The 19,752-nt window shown below is 44.1% G+C and overlaps 1 protein-coding gene across 1 annotated transcript in view; it reads right to left on the bottom strand.

Annotated features, from left to right (window-relative positions):
* efnb1 (ephrin-B1) overlaps positions 1 to 19,752 on the bottom strand; it is a 57,683-nt gene that overhangs the window by 24,107 nt on the left and 13,824 nt on the right. The window contains exon 2 of the mRNA XM_063876628.1: positions 9,529 to 9,806. Within this exon, the coding sequence (XP_063732698.1) occupies positions 9,529 to 9,806 (278 nt within the window). The remainder of the gene's footprint in view (positions 1 to 9,528; positions 9,807 to 19,752) is intronic.

Here is a 19,752-nt window from a genome sequence, read left to right as displayed (position 1 = left end):
GCAGCTGACACACACACACACACACACACACACACACACACACACACACACACACACACACACACACACACACACACACACACACACACACACACACACACACACACACACACACACACACACACACACACACACACACACACACACACACACACACACACACACACACACACACACACACACACTGATTGCATCCTCTCTGCTGCTCCTCTCTCCTCATCCCTGGTATCGGTTACACGGTGAAGCCACACTGATCGGGGATCAGTGTTTTTTGGCGCAGGGCGGTGAAGGAGTTCGGGAGCTTAACCTCTAGTCCGAGAGCGAGGAAAAGCTGGGGCTCCGGACCCCCGTGCCCCATGCACAAATAAACAGCTACAACACAAAAATGTCTGGCAGACTCGAAACAATTTCCTGAAGGATCTGTCACTGTGCGGGAGAGATGGGGAGAGGAGGAAAAGGGGGGGGTGTAAGATCTGAGGAGGAGAGAAAATAGGTGGAATGGCAAGGCGCAGGGAGAGGGAGATTAAGTTGCAGGAGAAAAAAGGGAGAGAGGAATGGAAAGAGGGAAAGAAATTGAACCTGTGGGTTTGGAATGGGAGGTAAAATAGTTCCATCACCCCAGAATCATCAACTCGCCAAACACAACACGTATTTATTTTAAAACATGGAGCTATGCTTTCAGGATCTCATCAATCCATCTTGGTACAAACTCTGACAACACACATGAGTTTCACAACCCAAGAGACAGCTGCTAAAAATATTGTGTGCTCAGTCAAGCTAAATTCTCTTGAATGTGCATTAACAAATCCATACAGCAGCTTCTATTACGCAAGCAAATCTGTGCAGAGAGAAGGACGTGTGAGAGCATTGTGCTTTTTTTTGTTGTTGTGAGAGCATCTATTTGCATGCTAGTGCAACCTTATGAGTATATATATATTTGAATTTGCTTATGTGGCTTTGTGCTTATTTATGCCTGTGTGTTTGTGCGCGCACACGCCTCTTGTGTGTTTGTCTGCTCCCGTTACTGTGTTTGTGCGCCTGTGGTCAAGCTGGAATGGAACATGGACATCTTGCCACCGAGCTGAATTCACAGAAACGGGCTTGGCCCCGGCCTGCAGAGCAGTATTTAGAATCTGTATTTATGCTTTGGAAAACCACAGCAATCTCTATCACCGCCTTGTGATTCATGTTTGTTTGCTTTGCTCTGCGCTGATTTGAATCCGTCAAGAAGGTCCTTTTTAATCTCCCCTAAAAATCCCTAGAATTGTTCACGCCATCAACGCTTAGAGTTTCATCAGCCGCCCATCGTTGTAGCTGACCAAGCATGCAGCGGTTTCCATAGCAAGGATGTGACATTAAAACTAACAACCTCTATAATTATACATCCATATTTCTTCGATGAGTTTGTGTAAACAAGCCCGGGCTCCAGCTCGGGGAGGCGGACTTCTTGGCAGGCCCTGGCTGAGGGTGCCACTGAATGGCTGTCGGAAAACAAAGCCATTTCAGAGTGTGCCTTGGAAAAGAGAAACCACTGTTCTAAAGGATGGTAGAGAGCGAGAGCGAGCTCCATCTGACAGACAGAGAGCTGTGATTTGAGCTTCGCTATTGGCCGGAGAAGAAAGACATTGAGAATATGTGTTGTTGGCAAAGTTGAGGCCAAACAACCTCAGACATCTCAGGATGGAAAGGGAAATATACAATTCCGGAGTGTTTTAGATTATGGGCCGCTGTTGCTTTATCCTGCTCGTTTTTTTTTAACAGAGATTGTCCGAAACGGTTTACCTCATAGACAACGATGTTCATGTTCTCTCTGTCCTACATTCAATTTTCCTAATCACTGTGGACTCCTAACATGCATCTTTCCAGCAGTCTTAAAAAATGTCTGCTCTCCTTTTGCCTGAAGCTATTTTTGGGTTTTGCAAAAACCACATGATGGTTTCTGCATAGCGGACCGAATTAAAGACAACAAGGAGGCTACTTTCGAAAACTGAAAAAGGCTCACAGAGGGAAAAGAGTCTCTCTGCAAATTAGTTTGTGTTAAAAAAAAAAAAATCAACAGTGTTCGGCTCCGTGGTCTCTAGTGGTGTGTGCGTTGAGAGGAGATCTAAGCTATCAGTTAACAAAAATGACTCAAACACAGACTTCCCATTGCACCTACACACACGCACGCAGAATAATTGCAGGGTGGAGCGAGGGAGGACATAGTGGGAGAGAGGGAGAAGTTGCACGCAGGATAAAATATTCTAATAAGATAAGCATGGAGCACAGCCGAGGAGGGATGAGTGTCTGCATTTGAAGATGCACGGAGCGGACTAATTGAGATGAATACATGAATATATCAGCTTCATCTAGCAGCGGCGGGTTCAGGCGTAACCAATGGTAACCATTCACTTGTACAGCCACGTGAGCGGCCCTCGCTCTTAAAGAAAGTCCTCGTGTCCCCCCAGCCCACCCTCCTCCCTCTCGAAAGCCCCCCCCCCACCCCTCTCTCTAAACAAACTCCTCTGTAATAAACGAAAGGCAATAACCAGCGACAATAACGCTGTGCCTGCTAACCCTCTCCGAATGAAATATCCAAAGGAGAAGTAGCAGAGGCAGCCCGGATAGATTTGCAATGCAAGCAGAAAGTCATATATTACACTGGCAGTCTAATAAACACTGGGCTATATTCCCCTCACACTGGGGGGGTTAAATCTCCTTATCCCAGTCCATGCTGCTATAGCGGTGCTAACCTGACCTGTTAGCAGGGTTTACTTTGAAAATGAAAATCCGTTAGGGCTTACTGATTAGCTGCTTAAAACTCTAATCGGTAACATCAATGACAGCTACTCCAAGTCAATCCGCAACTCCCATTCTCAGAGCAGTTTGGTTTAAATGGTAATTTTACTAATTGAAAAACACGACACATGCTGGAACAAAATGATTGGTAGCGCAGCGTTTAAGCTATTTAGCAGTGTGAATGAGGTGACTAAAATAGTATTCTCTACATTAGAGGTGTAAAAGGATAAACCTGATTATGTACAGCGACTTTTTGGAGCTTTTATGCGTCGTTTGGACTGATAGAAATGTTTGCCAACAATTCATATCATTATTTCAGGATCTGAAAGCAATTCTTATGCTAAAATCGCGATAAACAATGCGTCCTTTGTCGACAATTGAGGCAAAAAGAAAATGTTGCAGTGTCTCTTGCTTGTAATTAAAATGTTTCAGTGGGTTTTTACAGAGGGAGGCTACCAGATGTTAACAGTTATCGCTCGACAGAAAAAAAAACCCATTTAATTGTGCGTTAGAAATGTGTGACTTATTTGCATCTCTATAACCTGACAATCAAAATGCCTCGTCTTGTTCAAAGGCGCCGCTGTCAAATGTGACTGCCTTTTTTTTGTATTTGCTGTGATTTAATTATGGTAATTTTATGATAACTCAAAAAGATGACATTTAACACTTTTTTTCTAATCAGATTACTGTTATTGCACTGCAACAAATCCAGTTATAAGGCTGTCGGTGTTAATATTTATTGGTTAGCAAGCTTTCATTTGTATATTTGTGTTTGTGTGTCCCAGATCTCACGAGCATTATTACTGAGAGTACCTGCGTGGGAGCGCACATGTGCACATATGTTGCAGCGTTAACATCCTCGCTGAAAAGTAGGGCAGGAGAGGATCTTGTGATCTTCTGCTGCCCGATCAGGGATTTCAACCTTGACCTTTGAATCATCCAAGGGCAAATATGTGAAAGATTGTAATGTGCTGTTAAGCAGAAGAACTTGCATAGTGGATTCCTCAGGGAGGTATTTGGACGGAGGGGAGGCATATTGTGTAGGTTATTGAGAAAATAATAACAGCAATACCGAAGAGAGCCTACGCCAAAGGGCCTGAATGCTAGCAACATGCCTCCTAACCTTATTACTGTCAGGTGTGAGCAACTCAAATAGGAAAATCCCACAGCCTAAATGTCAGTTATATTCTCAGGCATTATTTTCCAACACTCCTCACAACAAATGTCTAAAGAAGTCAGCAAATAAAAAGTTATAGCCAATGTAAGCCTAAATATAAACTGCTTATCAGTCACCCCCCCCCAAAAAAATGGAGTTACCTGCAAGTCAAAGAAATGGAGCGTCAAAGAAGGAAAAACAAATTTGCTGTTTTCTGCGAGCGGGGCATTGTGTATTTCACTGAGGCAATCTTCTAAAGGTGAGATAGTGTGTGCCTCACTGCAGCAGTATTCTGGTGGGGAAGTCGGTGTGTGTCAGAGTCCATGACGGTACACTGAGATGGAGAGTGACAGCTGTCAGGAGGGATCAGGCTTACCCTGCCTGCTGCGCTGGAAACCAAGGGGAGAGAGGAGCGCACGACGACAGGCCGCCTCTGTTTACCGCCTCATGGTCGTACCCTTATATAGAACAGAGACTCACCGGCCTGGATAACCACAGAAAACACATCTCCCAGCAGTCACGGTACATTATTTCAATAAGGAGCGAATGGGAGAGAAAATGGAGGCACTTTTTTTTTTTACGGAGCGGTATAAAGACTGTCTGTATATGTGTGTGTTTGCTGTTACTCAGTTCCTCTTTTTCCTCGCTCTGTTGCTCATTTTCTCCATTATATTTATTTTGCCTTAAAAGCCCCCATTTTAAAATATTTTCTGCGTCTAACCTCCAAACCTCACAAACAGCTCATATCCTGTGTTTAGACAGTGAAATACAACCAGTTTGTGCACTCGTACACCAGTAGGGGGGTGGAGAGGCGTGTGTATATGTATGCGTGTGTGTGTACTTAAGGGGGTGGGGGGTGCTGATGGACAGCACATGCTGGTGCTGGTCTGGGGTTTAGATCAGTGCAGGGTTATCATTACTGACCCCCCTGCTGTGTTTCCGCGACCCCTCATCCGTGAGTTCTGACCCCTCACCCCCCCACGACTCCTGTCAGAGCCTGAGAGACAGCGGGGCCGAGTGGACAGGGCTCCCCTGCGGTGACACTGAGGCACGGGGACACACATGGAAAAAAAACATATACACAAACACACACCATTTGTTGCTTACTTTACCCCACACCTTTTGTTGCCCTTTCCACCCCATGGAAGGAGCAGCAGTGGGAGTAGGAGTGGGGGAGGGGGGTGAGGGGTGATCAAGGGAAAAGACAAACGGAGCCGGAGGAGTGGAGACATCGGGGGTGGAAAAGAAAAAAGACAGTTGCGAGATTCAGAGGAATGTCCACTCCCTATGCATCTTCTCCTCGTCTCAAAGCATGTCTGCAACGTCCGCCCGTTAATCAGGCCAGATAAGCCAGGTCTTTATAGGTGAGCAGATTTATGCCGCTCTGCTGGCCGGCTTGACCGCATTCCCAACAGAGACGGTGGGATAACGCTCTCACATCTTTTAGACGGAGATAAGCTGGCCTAAAGGGGCCTCAGGACACACACAAATACACAACTCTACTGTACAGGAAAAGCAGGTAAAGTGAGTTCACTGCAGGTGCTCCCCATCCCTCCTCTTTTGCCTTTTCTCACACACACAGATTACACACACCAAACATGGCCATTGTCTCAGTGATAAATGAAGTGTGTCGCGGTGTATGCACAGGCCGCGGTGGAATAAATAAAGCAAGGCTCTTCCTGTGGCAAAGGACAACAACATTAACATAATACCGAGACAAATAGTACATCCGATTACTGCTGACGCGAGAATGTTATAGTATATGAGCCTAATGATGATCCACCATCAGGCTGGATCCGGCACGGCCAGTCTCCCTCGTGAAGGATTTAAAAGCGCCTCTTGTTATGCGAGTTCATGGAGTGAAACGCTGAGCAGTATTCTCAACACAGCAAAAAAACAAGAGTGTGGTACGAAAGCAAATTTGACCTCAGGTAAAGTCAATGTTTCCTATTTGATGCATCCCCACGCACATGTCACTAATAGAGTTGGATAAAATATTTATGATGTAATCAGGACACAATATGTGGAGCAGCCCCGCTAGCAGCCGGCTAGGAAAAACTTTGAGCAGACGCTGAGAATGCCGAAGGTGTTTTCTGAAGACATGTGGGTGTAATAAAGCTCAAAGAAATATTTCTTAAAGTCCACATGACATGTTGCCACAGGAGCGGCCCCCAAATATCGTCGCTTGATAACATCACAAGCTTTATGCTTCCCCGCATTCTGGCTTTGAGGGAGACTTCGCAAATATGGCTTGAACTGCGCCAGATCAAAAGGAGAAACATGTGCGAGATTTATTTTAGCGATAGAAAGAGGCTATTCTTTTGAAAAAGAAACAAAGGACCATAAGGAAAAAGGTTTCCTGAAGCCTTCAAACACATGAAGTTAAATACTGAAAAGTTAATTGTGATAATTAGGCTTCATAAGAGAAGACGAGCGATGCATCAGTTTGTTTCTCAACTTCGAACCGTGCAGATTTTCAGTAGGCTTCGAGGCAGCGTGTTGCATGTTTGGATTAAGTTTAGAGATCGTATCTCAAAGTCACGATTATCTCTGATCATTTCAATGATGAAGTGGGGAATCAATTACAGATGTGGCAGAACTCCCAACTGACAAATCCAACCCAACACATGTTAAGATTTAAGGAAAACTCAAGTCATTCCAGGAAATGTAGGAAATGACTAACTGAAGTAATAATTAGATAAGGCCCGAGTCACGTCTACAATAACATTGTCTTTATAAACGGAGCTATAGCAAGTTAGCTTCTGCAGCTTCCGAGTTAACAAGATGGAGAATCTAAACTTTGACCCCTCACATGAAATAAAAGCTTTGTACCTGCCCACTTGTGGGTTATAAATCCCATGAAAAGGACCAAAACCAACAATGTGTCAGTCTTTCTCTTGTTACCCCCGACTTCACTGCTCCGTCAATGGCAGCCCCAAGCCCTTTTGTTCCTGCCTAAGACGTAAATCTTTAAAAATCGGTCACGCAAGAAATGCAGAGCTGATCTAAACCACCATAATGGTGGGTGGACAGACTTTATTGAGGGGATGGAAAAAGACAGAGCCGAGTGCTTCATAAAACTTGGAAAAGTGGCCCCATATGAAGAACTGTCTTTATAAAAACAGATGGGAAGATAGACACTTAAACTGGGGAAAGTACCAGATCTATATCCCTGATGAAACATCATTTTTAATAATTCTAAATCTGTTTGTTTACTTTTAATATCAAATTCTACCCTGAGAGCTTTTGGTATCTATTTTAATAAAGATTTTTTGTTTCACTCTTTATCCTTTTTTTTAATTTTTACTTTTCTTACTTTTATTTTTCATATATTTCTATTTTATTATCTTTTATTTTTTAAATAATTGATCAAAGCTTTGTGTTAATGCAATCAAGATGTCTTTAAAAGAAAGGTCACACAATACACTGCATTCATAAAAATACATTTCAATTTTACAGCAAAAGTTACTCAAGCAGGAAACAAATGAATTATTTTTCATATTGTCAGCTGGGTATTCATAGGCGTCTACTGAGTTTAAAGACATGTCACTGAATGCAGCACTGTGGCTTATTGAATTGTTTTTAATACTTGTGTTACAATAATTAGCTTTATAACTCAAAGGCATCTGCCATTTTTATTAGGCTTTTACTTCTAGGAAATGTGGGTTCATTAGGATGAATGTGTTGGTTTTTTGTCTTGTTCTTGGGATTTTCAAACAATAAGAATCATTATCCTTATCCATTACAGCAAAATATGTCAGAATATTTCACTGGGGTTTTTTCATATATTATTCATGCATCATTTTGCAGTCGTGTGCTATGGGGGTTATAGACTTTATTTAACAGCAAGATACGCACAAAACATTTCTTTGGTGACCTGACCAAAGTGTGGGGTGTAGACTAGGTCAGTTTGAATTATTTAAAACTGGAAATCACTGAGAAGCAGCAACTACCAAGTCTAGAGACCAACTCCAGTGCAGTGTTATTACCACCAGCTTCTCCCACAACCCCCGCTGAACCTCCTTCTATTAGTGACGTTCAGGCCAGGGAAGGTGAAAATAAGTAACAGAGCGTTAAAAAAAAATCTATGGTTGTCTATAAGAGAGTCCATAAGAGGAGCAAACTCTGCTGCGACTCCAGCTCCACTGACCCTCCCGCTGATCCTGAGATCATTACTGCAGCTGGATTCAAACAGAGCGGCCGACCTCCAGTCCACAGACAGACTCTGCTGAGAGTCCCCTCCATCTGCTGCTCAAACACCCCTTATATAGTGTCTCTATAAAAGAAATACTTTTAAATGTAAAAAAACACATATTTTGTTCATGTATAAACTGTGCTCTCCTGTGTAAAGTATGAAAATGTTATTTATTTTAGATTTAGTTTTATTCAAATTAATGCTCAGGTGTAAATTAAACATTTTAGTGCCAGGTTTTTTCTGAGTTTACCGTTTCTCTTCTTTAAATAAAAATAAGAAAATAAATTCATTTTAATGTGAAAAAATAATATTGTGTTAATGTATAAGATGTGCTCTACTGTTTTAAATATTAAGTTTTTATTCAAATACTGTTTTATGAATTATTGCTCAGTTGTAATTGAAACATTTTCTCAGGTTAATTTGTTGTCACCGTTTCTCTTCTTCTTTCTCTTCCTTTCTTTAGCTACTTAGTGCAAATCCACTTCTGCTACAGAATATATATTTATCTGCAAAACATGATTTACAAACCAAACAAGTTAGCAATAATAAATAACCCAGAGACAGCATGTCTGAAAGTCTGAAAAGGGAAGTACACAGTGTTTATTTTTTGTTAGACAACAATATTTAGTCTACTTCAGTTTATAGAATAAAAAATATTGAATTACAATTGAAACTACAAACACACTTTTGATTATGAAACAGTTTGCAAGTGTTATCAGCAAAATGTAATCATAGTAGTCTCAGTAAAAGACCTCATTGTGCAGAATGACCTCTTTCCAAGAATTACTTCTAGGATTCTTTTTTTACACACGTCTAATTCCCCTCTTATTTTCTAGGAGTTTTTTCAGGAAATGACGATATAATTACAGGGGAAATGGGATGTTTCCTGAAAGAAAAGCTACATTATAATCAAAACAAATATTTGTTTATATCTCATTTATCATATGAAACTTTATCCTCCATAGCTGTCTAACTTTTTGCATTTCCATCAGACCATGACTCGCAGAAACTCACAAGAAATGAATTGGAATTCATTAAATAGGAAGTCAAATTATCACTGGTATATTTTTCCAAATAAATATAACCTAACTACCGGGGAAGAAAAATACTCAATATTGTATTGAAGTTAGCTAGTACTTGAGTAAATGTCAGTCAAATGTGGGTGTGTATGCTGAACTCCCTAAATGCCACTAACACTGTACAATAAGCGAGGCACGTCACCTCCATTTGTGGCAAGGAGCTACTGCAGTGGCCATTAAAATACAGTTTTACCGGGAAACTCCCAGGTGTGACCGCGTGTAACTGAGTGTGAAGCACATTATTACTCTTCGCTTCTGTGGTTAAATGAAGGTTAAAGAGCTAAAAACCGGCGATAAATCATATTTTGAGACAAACTTACAGGTGATGTAGTAGTTGACGTTCCTCTTGAACTCCAGGCCCATGTAGTTGGGGCTGAACTCCTGGAACTTAATGGTGAACTTGATGTCCTTCTCGGGCTTGTTGCAGTTGACCAGCACATTGGGATCGAGGACTGTACTGCAGGTGTCCGCCTGCTCCCTCTTCACCAGGTACAGCTTGTAGAACTCGTACTCTCTTCCATCGTCCGCTTTGGGACAGATGATGTCCAGCTTGTCCCCGATGTCTGGGTATATCACGAGACCCTTACCCATCAGAAACCTGAGGACAAAGAACAAAGAAGATAAGTTACCAACATATTTAAAGGAAGTCTGGAAAAGCAGCCACATAATTCAACAACAGTTTATAGAGACTTAATACTTTGAGCTATAGGAGTTATGGGTTTAGAAATGTCTGGCGTTGGCTTTTAGGCAGTGCGTAGTTAATTCACCCCCTCTTAAACTACATGTAGCAGCTCGACATTGTTCAGTGCGAGTCGACAGAGCGTTTCACACAAATCCTCTAACGTTTCTTTTCATACTTGGATCTGAATCAAAGCATACCAAAATTTTGCGAGGAAGGGAAACAAGATGGCCAAACACAAAATGGCTGCCGCAGAAGTGGCTACAGATAGGATTACAGCCGGAGAATACCACTAAATCCTTATTTCATATTTTTGGACTTCCCCGTAAGACCTGTGCTTGGACACAATATCTTTGCTTCTTGTACTTCAGAGGTCCGAGTTTCTGGAGGAAAACAAAGTGTGGGGGTCAACCGGAAGGTTAAGGCTTCCCGGTTCATCTTCCCTCCGCCATGATCATCTACTGGAGGATTAAGATAATCCATCTGGCCTTACTGTACCTCTCCACCTCGCTCTCTGCTGCTCAATCAGATCAGCTCTTGTTCTCTTTTATTCACAAAAGGTGGGGAAACAGGAGGAGACCAAGTGTGTGTGTGTGTAAGTGTGTAAGTGTGTGTGAACAGAGGGGGTGGAGGTTCACTGAGTACTTGCAGTGTGTTTGGGCAGTGGTGTGTATGTTTATGCCAGTCTTTATATATGTGTGTGTGTGTGTGTGTGTGTGTGTGTGTGTGTGTGTGTGTGTGTGTGTGTGTGTGTGTGTGTGTGTGTGTGTGTGTGTGGTGTGTGTGTGTGTGTGTGTGTGTGCGTGTGCGTCGGTCAGCAAAATGGGCTGAGGTTGCGGTCTGATATGGGGTGGGGGGGGGGGCAGATGGGCTGAATCATTGTTCTGGACTTGTTTGAGGCTTAAAATGTCAACATGGTTCAGCTCTGCTGTCCCAGTTAGCCAAGCATTAACCCAGACAGCCGGACTGACCACGGGTGTGTTTATGTACGTGTGTGTATGTGTGTGTGTGTGTGCGCATTGTGGTCGCAGACAGCGAGCACAGCAGCGGGGCTATCTGCTAGATCTGCCCATGCCAGCGGATTTAAGCAGGATTTAGCCGCGCGCAATGCATTTGTTGTTCTTCCTGATCCCTCACGTTTTAACAAGACATCAGGGGCCGGGCCTCCCTCTGTCTCTCCCTTCTTCTGCTCTCCGAGTGTAATCTCACCTTATCTACAGCCCCTCATTTCATCATCACACACATCATTTCACCACTAAATAACTGGCTCTTCAGACAGGCCCGGGGAAGGGAGGACTGTGAAAGAGACCGATAGAGGAGTGTGTAAGTGTAAAAGTGTGGGGGGTTATGATCTCCATTCCTCCTGCACTGATGTTAAACACTGGCAAACGGCCAGCCATTGTAAGAAATGATCATTTAGAAGAAAAAAAAAGTCCCATTTTCTGAAGAAATACCCCCCATGAAAATGAACATGATTGGATTAAGGCCTTTTCAACAATCATGGCTATTCTTCTTTGACCGGGGCATTACCAAATAAATGACTTCATTCACAGAACAGATAAATGCAACATGAAAAATGTAAAACGATCAAACCCTGTCAATCAAACCCCACTTTTTTTCGGCCCAGTATGATGTCATGAAACATGTGCAGATAGGACCTTGTTGACGGGCTTGGGAGCGGGTGAGACGTTATTTCCACACTATTGTCTGATGCCCTTGGGGGCGAGGGGAGGGGTTGCACTAATTCAAGGGCCGATAAGAGCGAGAATGCGGGGTCTGCTTTGTCCCACCTCCCATCACCATTTGCTGGTTTTCAGCAGCAACACTGCATGTGCTCTCAGGCGTGTGCGTTAGCGTACATATGTTTTTCAGGCGTGTGCGCGCCGCGAACACATGCGTGTGTCTATGAAGACACGGACACAATCAGCCTCTAATTGGATCTACAAGATGCATCAGTGAGGCATAAACAAGTTTCCATGGCAACATTAGGCTTTGTTGCTGACCACCCCCTCTCCTCCCACCTTCTCTCTATTCCCCCCCAATCTCAGCCCCCCTCTATTTCTGCTCCCCAATCTCATTCCCTCTCGCTTTATCCTCATTCACCTCCTCAACATTTCCCTCATTCGGTTTTCTCTCATCACCCTCTTCATCCTCCCCCTCTCTCAGCACTCACAAAAACACCTACAGAAAAACAAGCGCGGGGAAAAAGAAAGAGCGGCAAACATCACAATTACACCTTGATTTGATTCACTCCACAAGTAGCTGTTTTCTATTTTCCATTTCTTCGTAGGGAAGTAGTTGGCAAATTTTTCTCCAAATGCTCCATTTCAAGAGAATCAAAATGACTTAAAAGCTCAGCTCTCAAATGAAACAATGAGCCTCACGCTCCACTACTCAGTTTCACTACCCATTTATTCCTTTATCAAGGCGAGCTGCAACAATTTAGATGAATAATTAAGATTTCCCAAAATCTTAATATCTTAATATCCCTGAAGGATTTAATCACAAGCCGGCCCCTGTCATTGATTCAATTTTCCGAGCCGGCCTCCTAGTCGACGGTTAGATAGCTATCCTAAGTGAATTCTCCGCTTCTGTTTCCCAGCCTTTGTTAACTGTCTGCTATAATGAGGCTCTGGCTGCTGTGGAGGTCTGGAAGCGCCATCACAGATGGGAAAGAAGCAACATAAAAGAAATAGGGCAGCAATTAGTGTTTAGCCCAGTTTAAAAGCCCTCCACTTGGCAAGCTGCGGCCCAGCTCCAGTCCAGGATGTGAAACTAAACTGGTGGGCTGGGACTTTGTCTCCCGTTTGTCTCTCTGTTGGCTTAATCAGCGCCACTCCGGTGCTACACACAGCCACACGCAATGGAGAGGAGGAGACGAGTGACTGAAGATTATTGTACTTTTGAGGAGGTCGAAAGGGAAAAAAGGGGGGAAAAGGGAGGTTGAATTGCATCTTTCATTCACGTTGTCTGGAGACTTTAGAAGACCTGTTGATGAAAGGGGTTTCAGAGCACAGAGGAAGAGTCTTGCAGATACAAAACGATGTTCCTGGGAAATGACCCTGAACGTGAGAGAACCTTTATTCCCCTTATGTTAAATCTGCCTGAACCAAACACAATAAAGAGAATCATTTTCAAAACAATCAGATGAGGTTGGTTTTGTTTCATCTGGATGGCTCCACAGCATGCTCAATCCTGTAAAGAGCTTATACAAACAGGCCTACGCTTCAGCACAGTGCAGAAAGAACAGAAAACAACCAAGCGCAGGGGAAGAGAGACGAGAGGAGAACCCCCTCCTCTCTCTTTTTACATTCCACTGGTGAATATGAGCACATGATCTCACATATGCTAAACCCCAACCACCACCACCTCCCCACATATACACACACACACACACACACACACACACACACACACACACACACGGATGTGAGAGCACACAAAAGCACTGTGGGGTGCATCCTGGACCTTCCAGGCCCAACTTCCCAGCCACCCCTATTCAAGCGTCCTGCCTTCGCCGACTTTCATATAAAACGCCGCCTACACTAAGGCCCACTCAAAGCCCCATACAGAGCCTCAAACCAGCCCTCCCCCCGAGCTCTCCACCCCCGTCCAGTCAACTTAGGCCTGTGCCCCAAGCACAGCCCTGGCAGGCAGCCTCAGCCGCTGAATGAAAGGACCCGAGACACAGGAACTGTGAGAGAAAGAGAGAGAAACGGCTCATATCAACACAATGGTTTTTAAATTGATTTGTTCCTCCTGAGCAGCAGCATGAACATACCATACATTTAAATTAAAATAAGTTACCCCCATGCTGTGTAGACAGGGTAATCCATCTCTACCTGCAAGAATGCAGGTACCACCTTTAATTCTTCTCCTGCCTCCCAACATACAATTGTGCTCTCTATTCCTCTGGTTTTTAAAATGCATCATGTAAAAACAAACACCTACAATCATACAAGGTACTCTATTCCCCTTGCCATAAGTGTGGTAATTATCACGCCAGGAAAAGTGTTCCCTCACCAATTATCATTTCTCTCTTACATTATCTGCAAAAAAAATAACCCACCCAACCTCCATTATTACAGATGACACTTCCCATACTGCGTCCATATTTACAGCTGTTTACATCAATATTCCACAGGCTTGCAGTTTTGATATTTTATGGCTTCTCATGAAACATTACAGTAAATCAGCCACATGACATGGTTACACTTGAGCCCAAGAACACAAAGTCGCGTTATGCAAAGAGTATTGTGGAGCTCTTGCGTAACACATATAGCGGAGGGGATTTAAAGCGGATTCACTTGCCTGAGGCCGTCTGCATTTTGTGTAATTATAGGGTGCAAACACATCCCGTTCCCATTCCAGTCAATCAATATTATATAATTGTCTGCTGTGAGGGACTGTGACTTAAACCGCTTTCAGATCCATCAAGATATAGGACTGCATGTTCGCTCGGCATCACAATGGGAACATACAAACGGCAGCTTCTGAAATGGCTTCAGTCTTGATGTGTGGTTAAGATCTTCTGAGCGCTGTTAACACAGTGTGATAATTTTTATACTTGGGAGAAAGGCACGTTCAATCAAACTGTCAATGTGTTTGTACGTCTCCAAGGAATTTCACCACATCTTATCGAGTCACGTGAGAAATCGGTTATTTGTGACTTTCTGATATGAAACCGGTTTTAACCGAGACTTCGACACGGTAAGGTGATCCGGTCGTAAGTCTGCGCCTGTAGCCGCCGGCTCAACTCGAGTTTGTTGTATACATAGCTGGCTTCTGTCAGGCTGTCACAGGGGCAGATGTTCTTAAGGAGGCCTGTCTATAAACACACACACGTAAACACACGCCCCGCAGTGTACACACACCGATTTCCTCACATGTCAAACACAGTAAACAAGTCGCCCCAATGCTGGTGCAGGCCACACACACACATAGAGAGACACACAAATACAAGGATCCTGAAATTAAGCAAAACAAGACCCATCTGGCTCCAGAATTGTTTAGCAAAGCAGGAAAGATTTGACCCTTATTATAGAAAAGCAGGACAAACCCGCCAACGGCTAGTTGTATTGGATAAACTGGAAACTCAAGTTGCATTTAAACTCCAGTGGGCCAGACTTGGCAACAGTGACTTGCTGAAAAGCTGTGTATTTTCCCTCTGTGCTGTCCCCATTAGAAGGACATAAATGAAGATGTCAGCGACAAAAAAGAGGGACAGAATATCCTGAATTCCACCCTGCAGAGAACTGCTTTTGTACGTGTGAACACAGACACCCTCGCTCTCTCACAGACAAACACGCACTAGCTTCAGTTAGCTCAGTCAACAGGCTGGCATGCAGAGCAAATCACATTCAGCGTGACTCATAACAGTTGCGAGTTTCAACACACACACACACACGAGAGTGAGTGACACACAGCCCTCATGTTCACGAAACCAGCTCAGTATGCTTGCCCTCAATCGATGTCACGAGGGGCTAGCATCACACTATCGATGGCCGTAATGAGCTAACAAGATGACACCCAGATGGCCTTGCCACAAGGAGGAAAGAAGTGGACGTTGTTACCAGACAAACAGGCTGAGGAGCACTGTTGAGGGAGAGGAGAGTGTCAGAAGTCATTAGGGAGGAGAAAGAGCATAATCTGTTTCTTCTTATGGCCTCTGTGGTTTCTGTGGATGACGAGCCCATCCCTCTCTAAGAGCAGGGGAGTTAAGCGAGCATGGGTGTATGCGGTCGTGATTGAACGTCATCTACGGTATCACTGACAGCGAGAAAAGGCTCAGACTCTTGCTCTCTGCTTCTCCACTTATTCATCCCCGGATCTCAGAGACTGAGCTCTTCCAGCTGGAGGGCTAGGGCGGGAGAGAAGAAGAGGCGTAGAGAGAAAAGAGAGAAAAGAGACCAAGAGAAGAGATTTGGCCGGGTCAGTTTCATCCTGAGTTTAGCCCTCATTCTGGGGTTGCTCTGTGACCCAAACACACACAAACCTCTTTCCTATTTCCCTAGCTCCCTGGCCACGACACAACACACACACACATACACACAGCCAGCTGCCTCCCATCACTGAGGAGCAGCCACAGATGGGCTCTGCATGCTCCGTAAAGATCTCTCCACAGGCCTAGTCTACAGTCGCTGCCAAACCCGCCTGGCCCGAAACCCACTGTATGCGTGCTAGTGTGACTGTGTTTGCAGATTTACGTGTGACCATACATGCCTGAGTAGGTGTGTGTGTGTGTGTGTGTGTGTGTGTGTGTGTGTGTGTGTGTGTGTGTGTGTGTGTGTGTGTGTGTGTGTGTGTGTGTAGATGTGTGTGTGTGTGGGGGGGGGGGTTATAGACTGAGGAATCCCCCAGGACTAAGAGCTGCAGAGCAGAGAGTCAAGAGCTGGACCGGGATGCGAGGTTGTAATCAGTGGCGAGCAGAGAAGGATGGGAGAAAGCAGAAGAACCTCCCAGACGAACAATAGCATCTCTCACGCTCACCCAATTGTGTTTCACTCCTACTCAGGGGGGGGAGATAGGAAAACTAAAGAGAAACGGAATCATAACCATTATTAAACCCACGCAGCTTGCACCGGGTTGTTACCCAGCAGCCATTTTCTGCTCTGTATCTCATACCCCATCGATAAGCCACACGAAAAAAAAGCATTTCTCAGAAAAAACAGCCCTTTAATGTGGCAACTCAATCAGCACATCACATGTATTAATAAAAACACAAGCACGCACACACAAGTACACACACAGCTCCATATTATACATTATTTAAATTATGTTTGGCTTGGATGGAGCCAGTCAATTTTCAACAATTGGCCTCCTCTCTCAGCATGGTTAAAAAATTACTCTCGGGATCACAGTTTTAGACCGTATAATGAAGCAAAGTGAAGAGCCCATTGAGGATGAGAGTCAGTCTACGGTTTGTAGTTAAAGTTAGCTAATTTTTCAACCTCGTGCTACGAATGAGGCGGCTCTCAGACACAGGTTTTGAGAGGGTGTTATTCGCCCTGCTCAGCAGAATTTTGGCACCAGGACATCTGGGAATCGAATCAGCGAGACTTCAGCCACAAGACATCTCTCAAACAAACCTGACACCCATTACTAATTAGTTTTTTCTACGTCAACATTTAGAGAAATATAGCCTACTTCTTGCTGTCATTTCTGTACGATAAATATGAAGCAGCCGTTTAGCTTAGCTGCTTTAAGGCTAAAAAAACAAAGTGGAACCAGCTCAAATGTCTCTGCCGGAAGGTAACAATATCTGACCTGCACCACCCAGTAGGCTAACATTGCTATGTGTCCGTTTTACACTTTGTTTTTATGTACAAATTAAACAAAAGGGATACAAACTGTTAATTAGTAAGCTTTATAAGTGCTGATAAGCAGACTTTGTTACTATTGTACAGTGCAAGGCTGCATTTCCCCCCTAAATTAAACCTTTAAGCTAAGTTAAATCCTTAAAGGTATTCCCCTCTCTGCCACTGAAAGATTATTGGTTTGTCTCTTTCAAGAACAACCTAAAATCAAATTTAAATTTTACAGCAACATTTCAAGATCAAAGGGGAGCTGAATCGATGCTTTATGAGAGCGTATGTTGTTAACAGGTGTTAATATGACACAGCTACAGAGAGTCTGGGATACTGGAAATAAACCTAAGGCTTCCTGGAAGAACAAAGGCGAGACATGGCGCACCAAAAGCAAATCAATCAATCTCCGCCAGAGCACGTCTGGGTTTGACAGCACGGTTCTGAACCCAGTAGTAAAATATAGCACGCAGCAAAGTTCAAAATACTTTCATTGTTCATCTGTCAGTGTGAGAGACAATTGCGACGGAGAGGGAAGAAAAATAGAGACAATATTTATCTTGCGTCCCCTTCCCTCCTGACTCACGCTTTTTTAATGTATTCCTGCTATTGTCAGGAGTGCCGGGAGATGGATGGGTAGAAGAGTCCGGTAGGTGATATGTGTCTGCTACAAGCACAGTGTAGTCGCTCACACATTTCCCCTGTCTCTAATCTCAAGCAACGGTAATAATTCAGTCACCAACAAACAGGACCGGGGCTTTTTTTGTGGCATTTCAATTGTTGTTGGTTGGTTTGTGGTTTTCTTCTGCATTGTTCTTGAAACTGCTTCCCAGGGAAACTGGGAAAGTCAAACAGCTGACAAAATGTCACCTCATGAACTCTCTCCTTAGTTTCACACACTCACAAACAGCCACGTCGGCGATAGGACACACACTCTCCCTTCTCGACAATTCTCTTTTTCTCGTTATACACACACATTGGATTCTAAGGATCTCTCATCAACTGCTTGTCAAGCTCAACGGCACACAGCGCTGTCTAAACAGCCTGTGTAAGCTACAGCTTCTCACATGCAACTGACTGTTGCCTTTCAAGGCTGCTGACATGTGATCGTATCATGTCAGGCATGTGAGCCTCGCGATGGCTTCTGGCCTTCCCTCCGTTCTCACAAGTCACGGTGAAAACTTGCAGTACATCTGAAGGATTTCCATCGGGTGTGAACACATTCCTCATAACTTAGTTTCTCATTTAGCCTACAGCAGCGAGAGATTGAGAGAGCCTGTGTGGCTCAATAAAAATCAACTTTAACAGTAACTTCCCTCTGGCGATACCTGTTCACTGTGCATGTCCGTACCTGGGCTTCACAAATGCCTGTTGTGACTGGTCATGTGGTGCTATAGGAAGGAGGCATGTATGACCTCAGGAATTATCCTGTGTTCCAACAGGGACATATGCATGCATGAGCGCACATTCTCGCATGTACATTGTGTGCACACACATTCTTTAAAAGCCAACAGTAGCGAAACAAGAGAAGATAGGCCTCTCTGTATGCAGCTGACAGAGTGAATTATACGGTGAGCTAAAGCACTAACTTCCTGTCTAGCACAACAGCGCTGGATGGCTTTCAGATGGATTCCACCGAATCTTGTACAAACGGCGAGTCAATAATTGGGTAATGGCCGATCGTTGAGGAAGAACAATTCACAAGTGATTTGCGTGAAAATGAGTGTTTAGGGCACTTTGCACCACAGTCTGTCACCCAGCAATAACAAGGGCACACCGCCAATAGGTTCCATTTGCTTGACAGCGGATGCAGATATGTGAATATTCCTCAGCTCTGAATATGCAGCGCCATACATATCTCATCTCACGCAGGCGTCTGAGAGAAAGATGAAATTCCACTGATGAAAAGCGGCTAATTCCTAGCACTAACGATTCAGGAAGCCATGAAATCAATGAGAAATTTGTGTTATGAGAAAACGTACAAGACATTTTAATCCTTCAGCACTTTGGCTCTGATATTTATGCCTGTCGCTCGCGCTTTCATTATCATAAAGCGTGTTTAATATTTCTCAGCTGTGCGAGAGGACTGCCACACTACAGATGATTGAGTGCACTAGATTTAGTGGCTCTTTCTGTCTCGCCTTCTCTTTCTCCAGCTGTGTCCCGTACTTCAGGACCTACATGCACCAAAGAGTCGACCAAGGGAGAGTGCAACAGGGAAGAGAACAGAGGGAGAAAAGCGGGGGGGGGGGGGGGGCAAGCACTGAGGACATGGTGCCAACCAGAGAGGCCCACCGTGCTTCAGTCCCATCTCTCCAGCTGAGGGCTTTGATTCGCCTGATTGTCTCCAATATTGAGACACACAATAAACACAACACTTGGCCGCCATTTGCAATTCTAATCAGCCCCTCTCAACTGGCCTGGACAACCCAGCGACAGCCCTCTGGGATATCACTCATCTGACTGCAAAATAATGACACAATCATCGCCATGGCTACGCTCCTATACTGCATCCCATGCGCAGGAGCGTGGAGAGGATATTAATACACGGGAGTGTTTGG

The sequence above is a fragment of the Eleginops maclovinus genome, chromosome 23, assembly GCF_036324505.1.
Source record: "Eleginops maclovinus isolate JMC-PN-2008 ecotype Puerto Natales chromosome 23, JC_Emac_rtc_rv5, whole genome shotgun sequence".
Lineage (NCBI taxonomy): Eukaryota > Metazoa > Chordata > Actinopteri > Perciformes > Eleginopidae > Eleginops > Eleginops maclovinus.
This window is presented reverse-complemented; position numbering and strand designations above follow the sequence as displayed.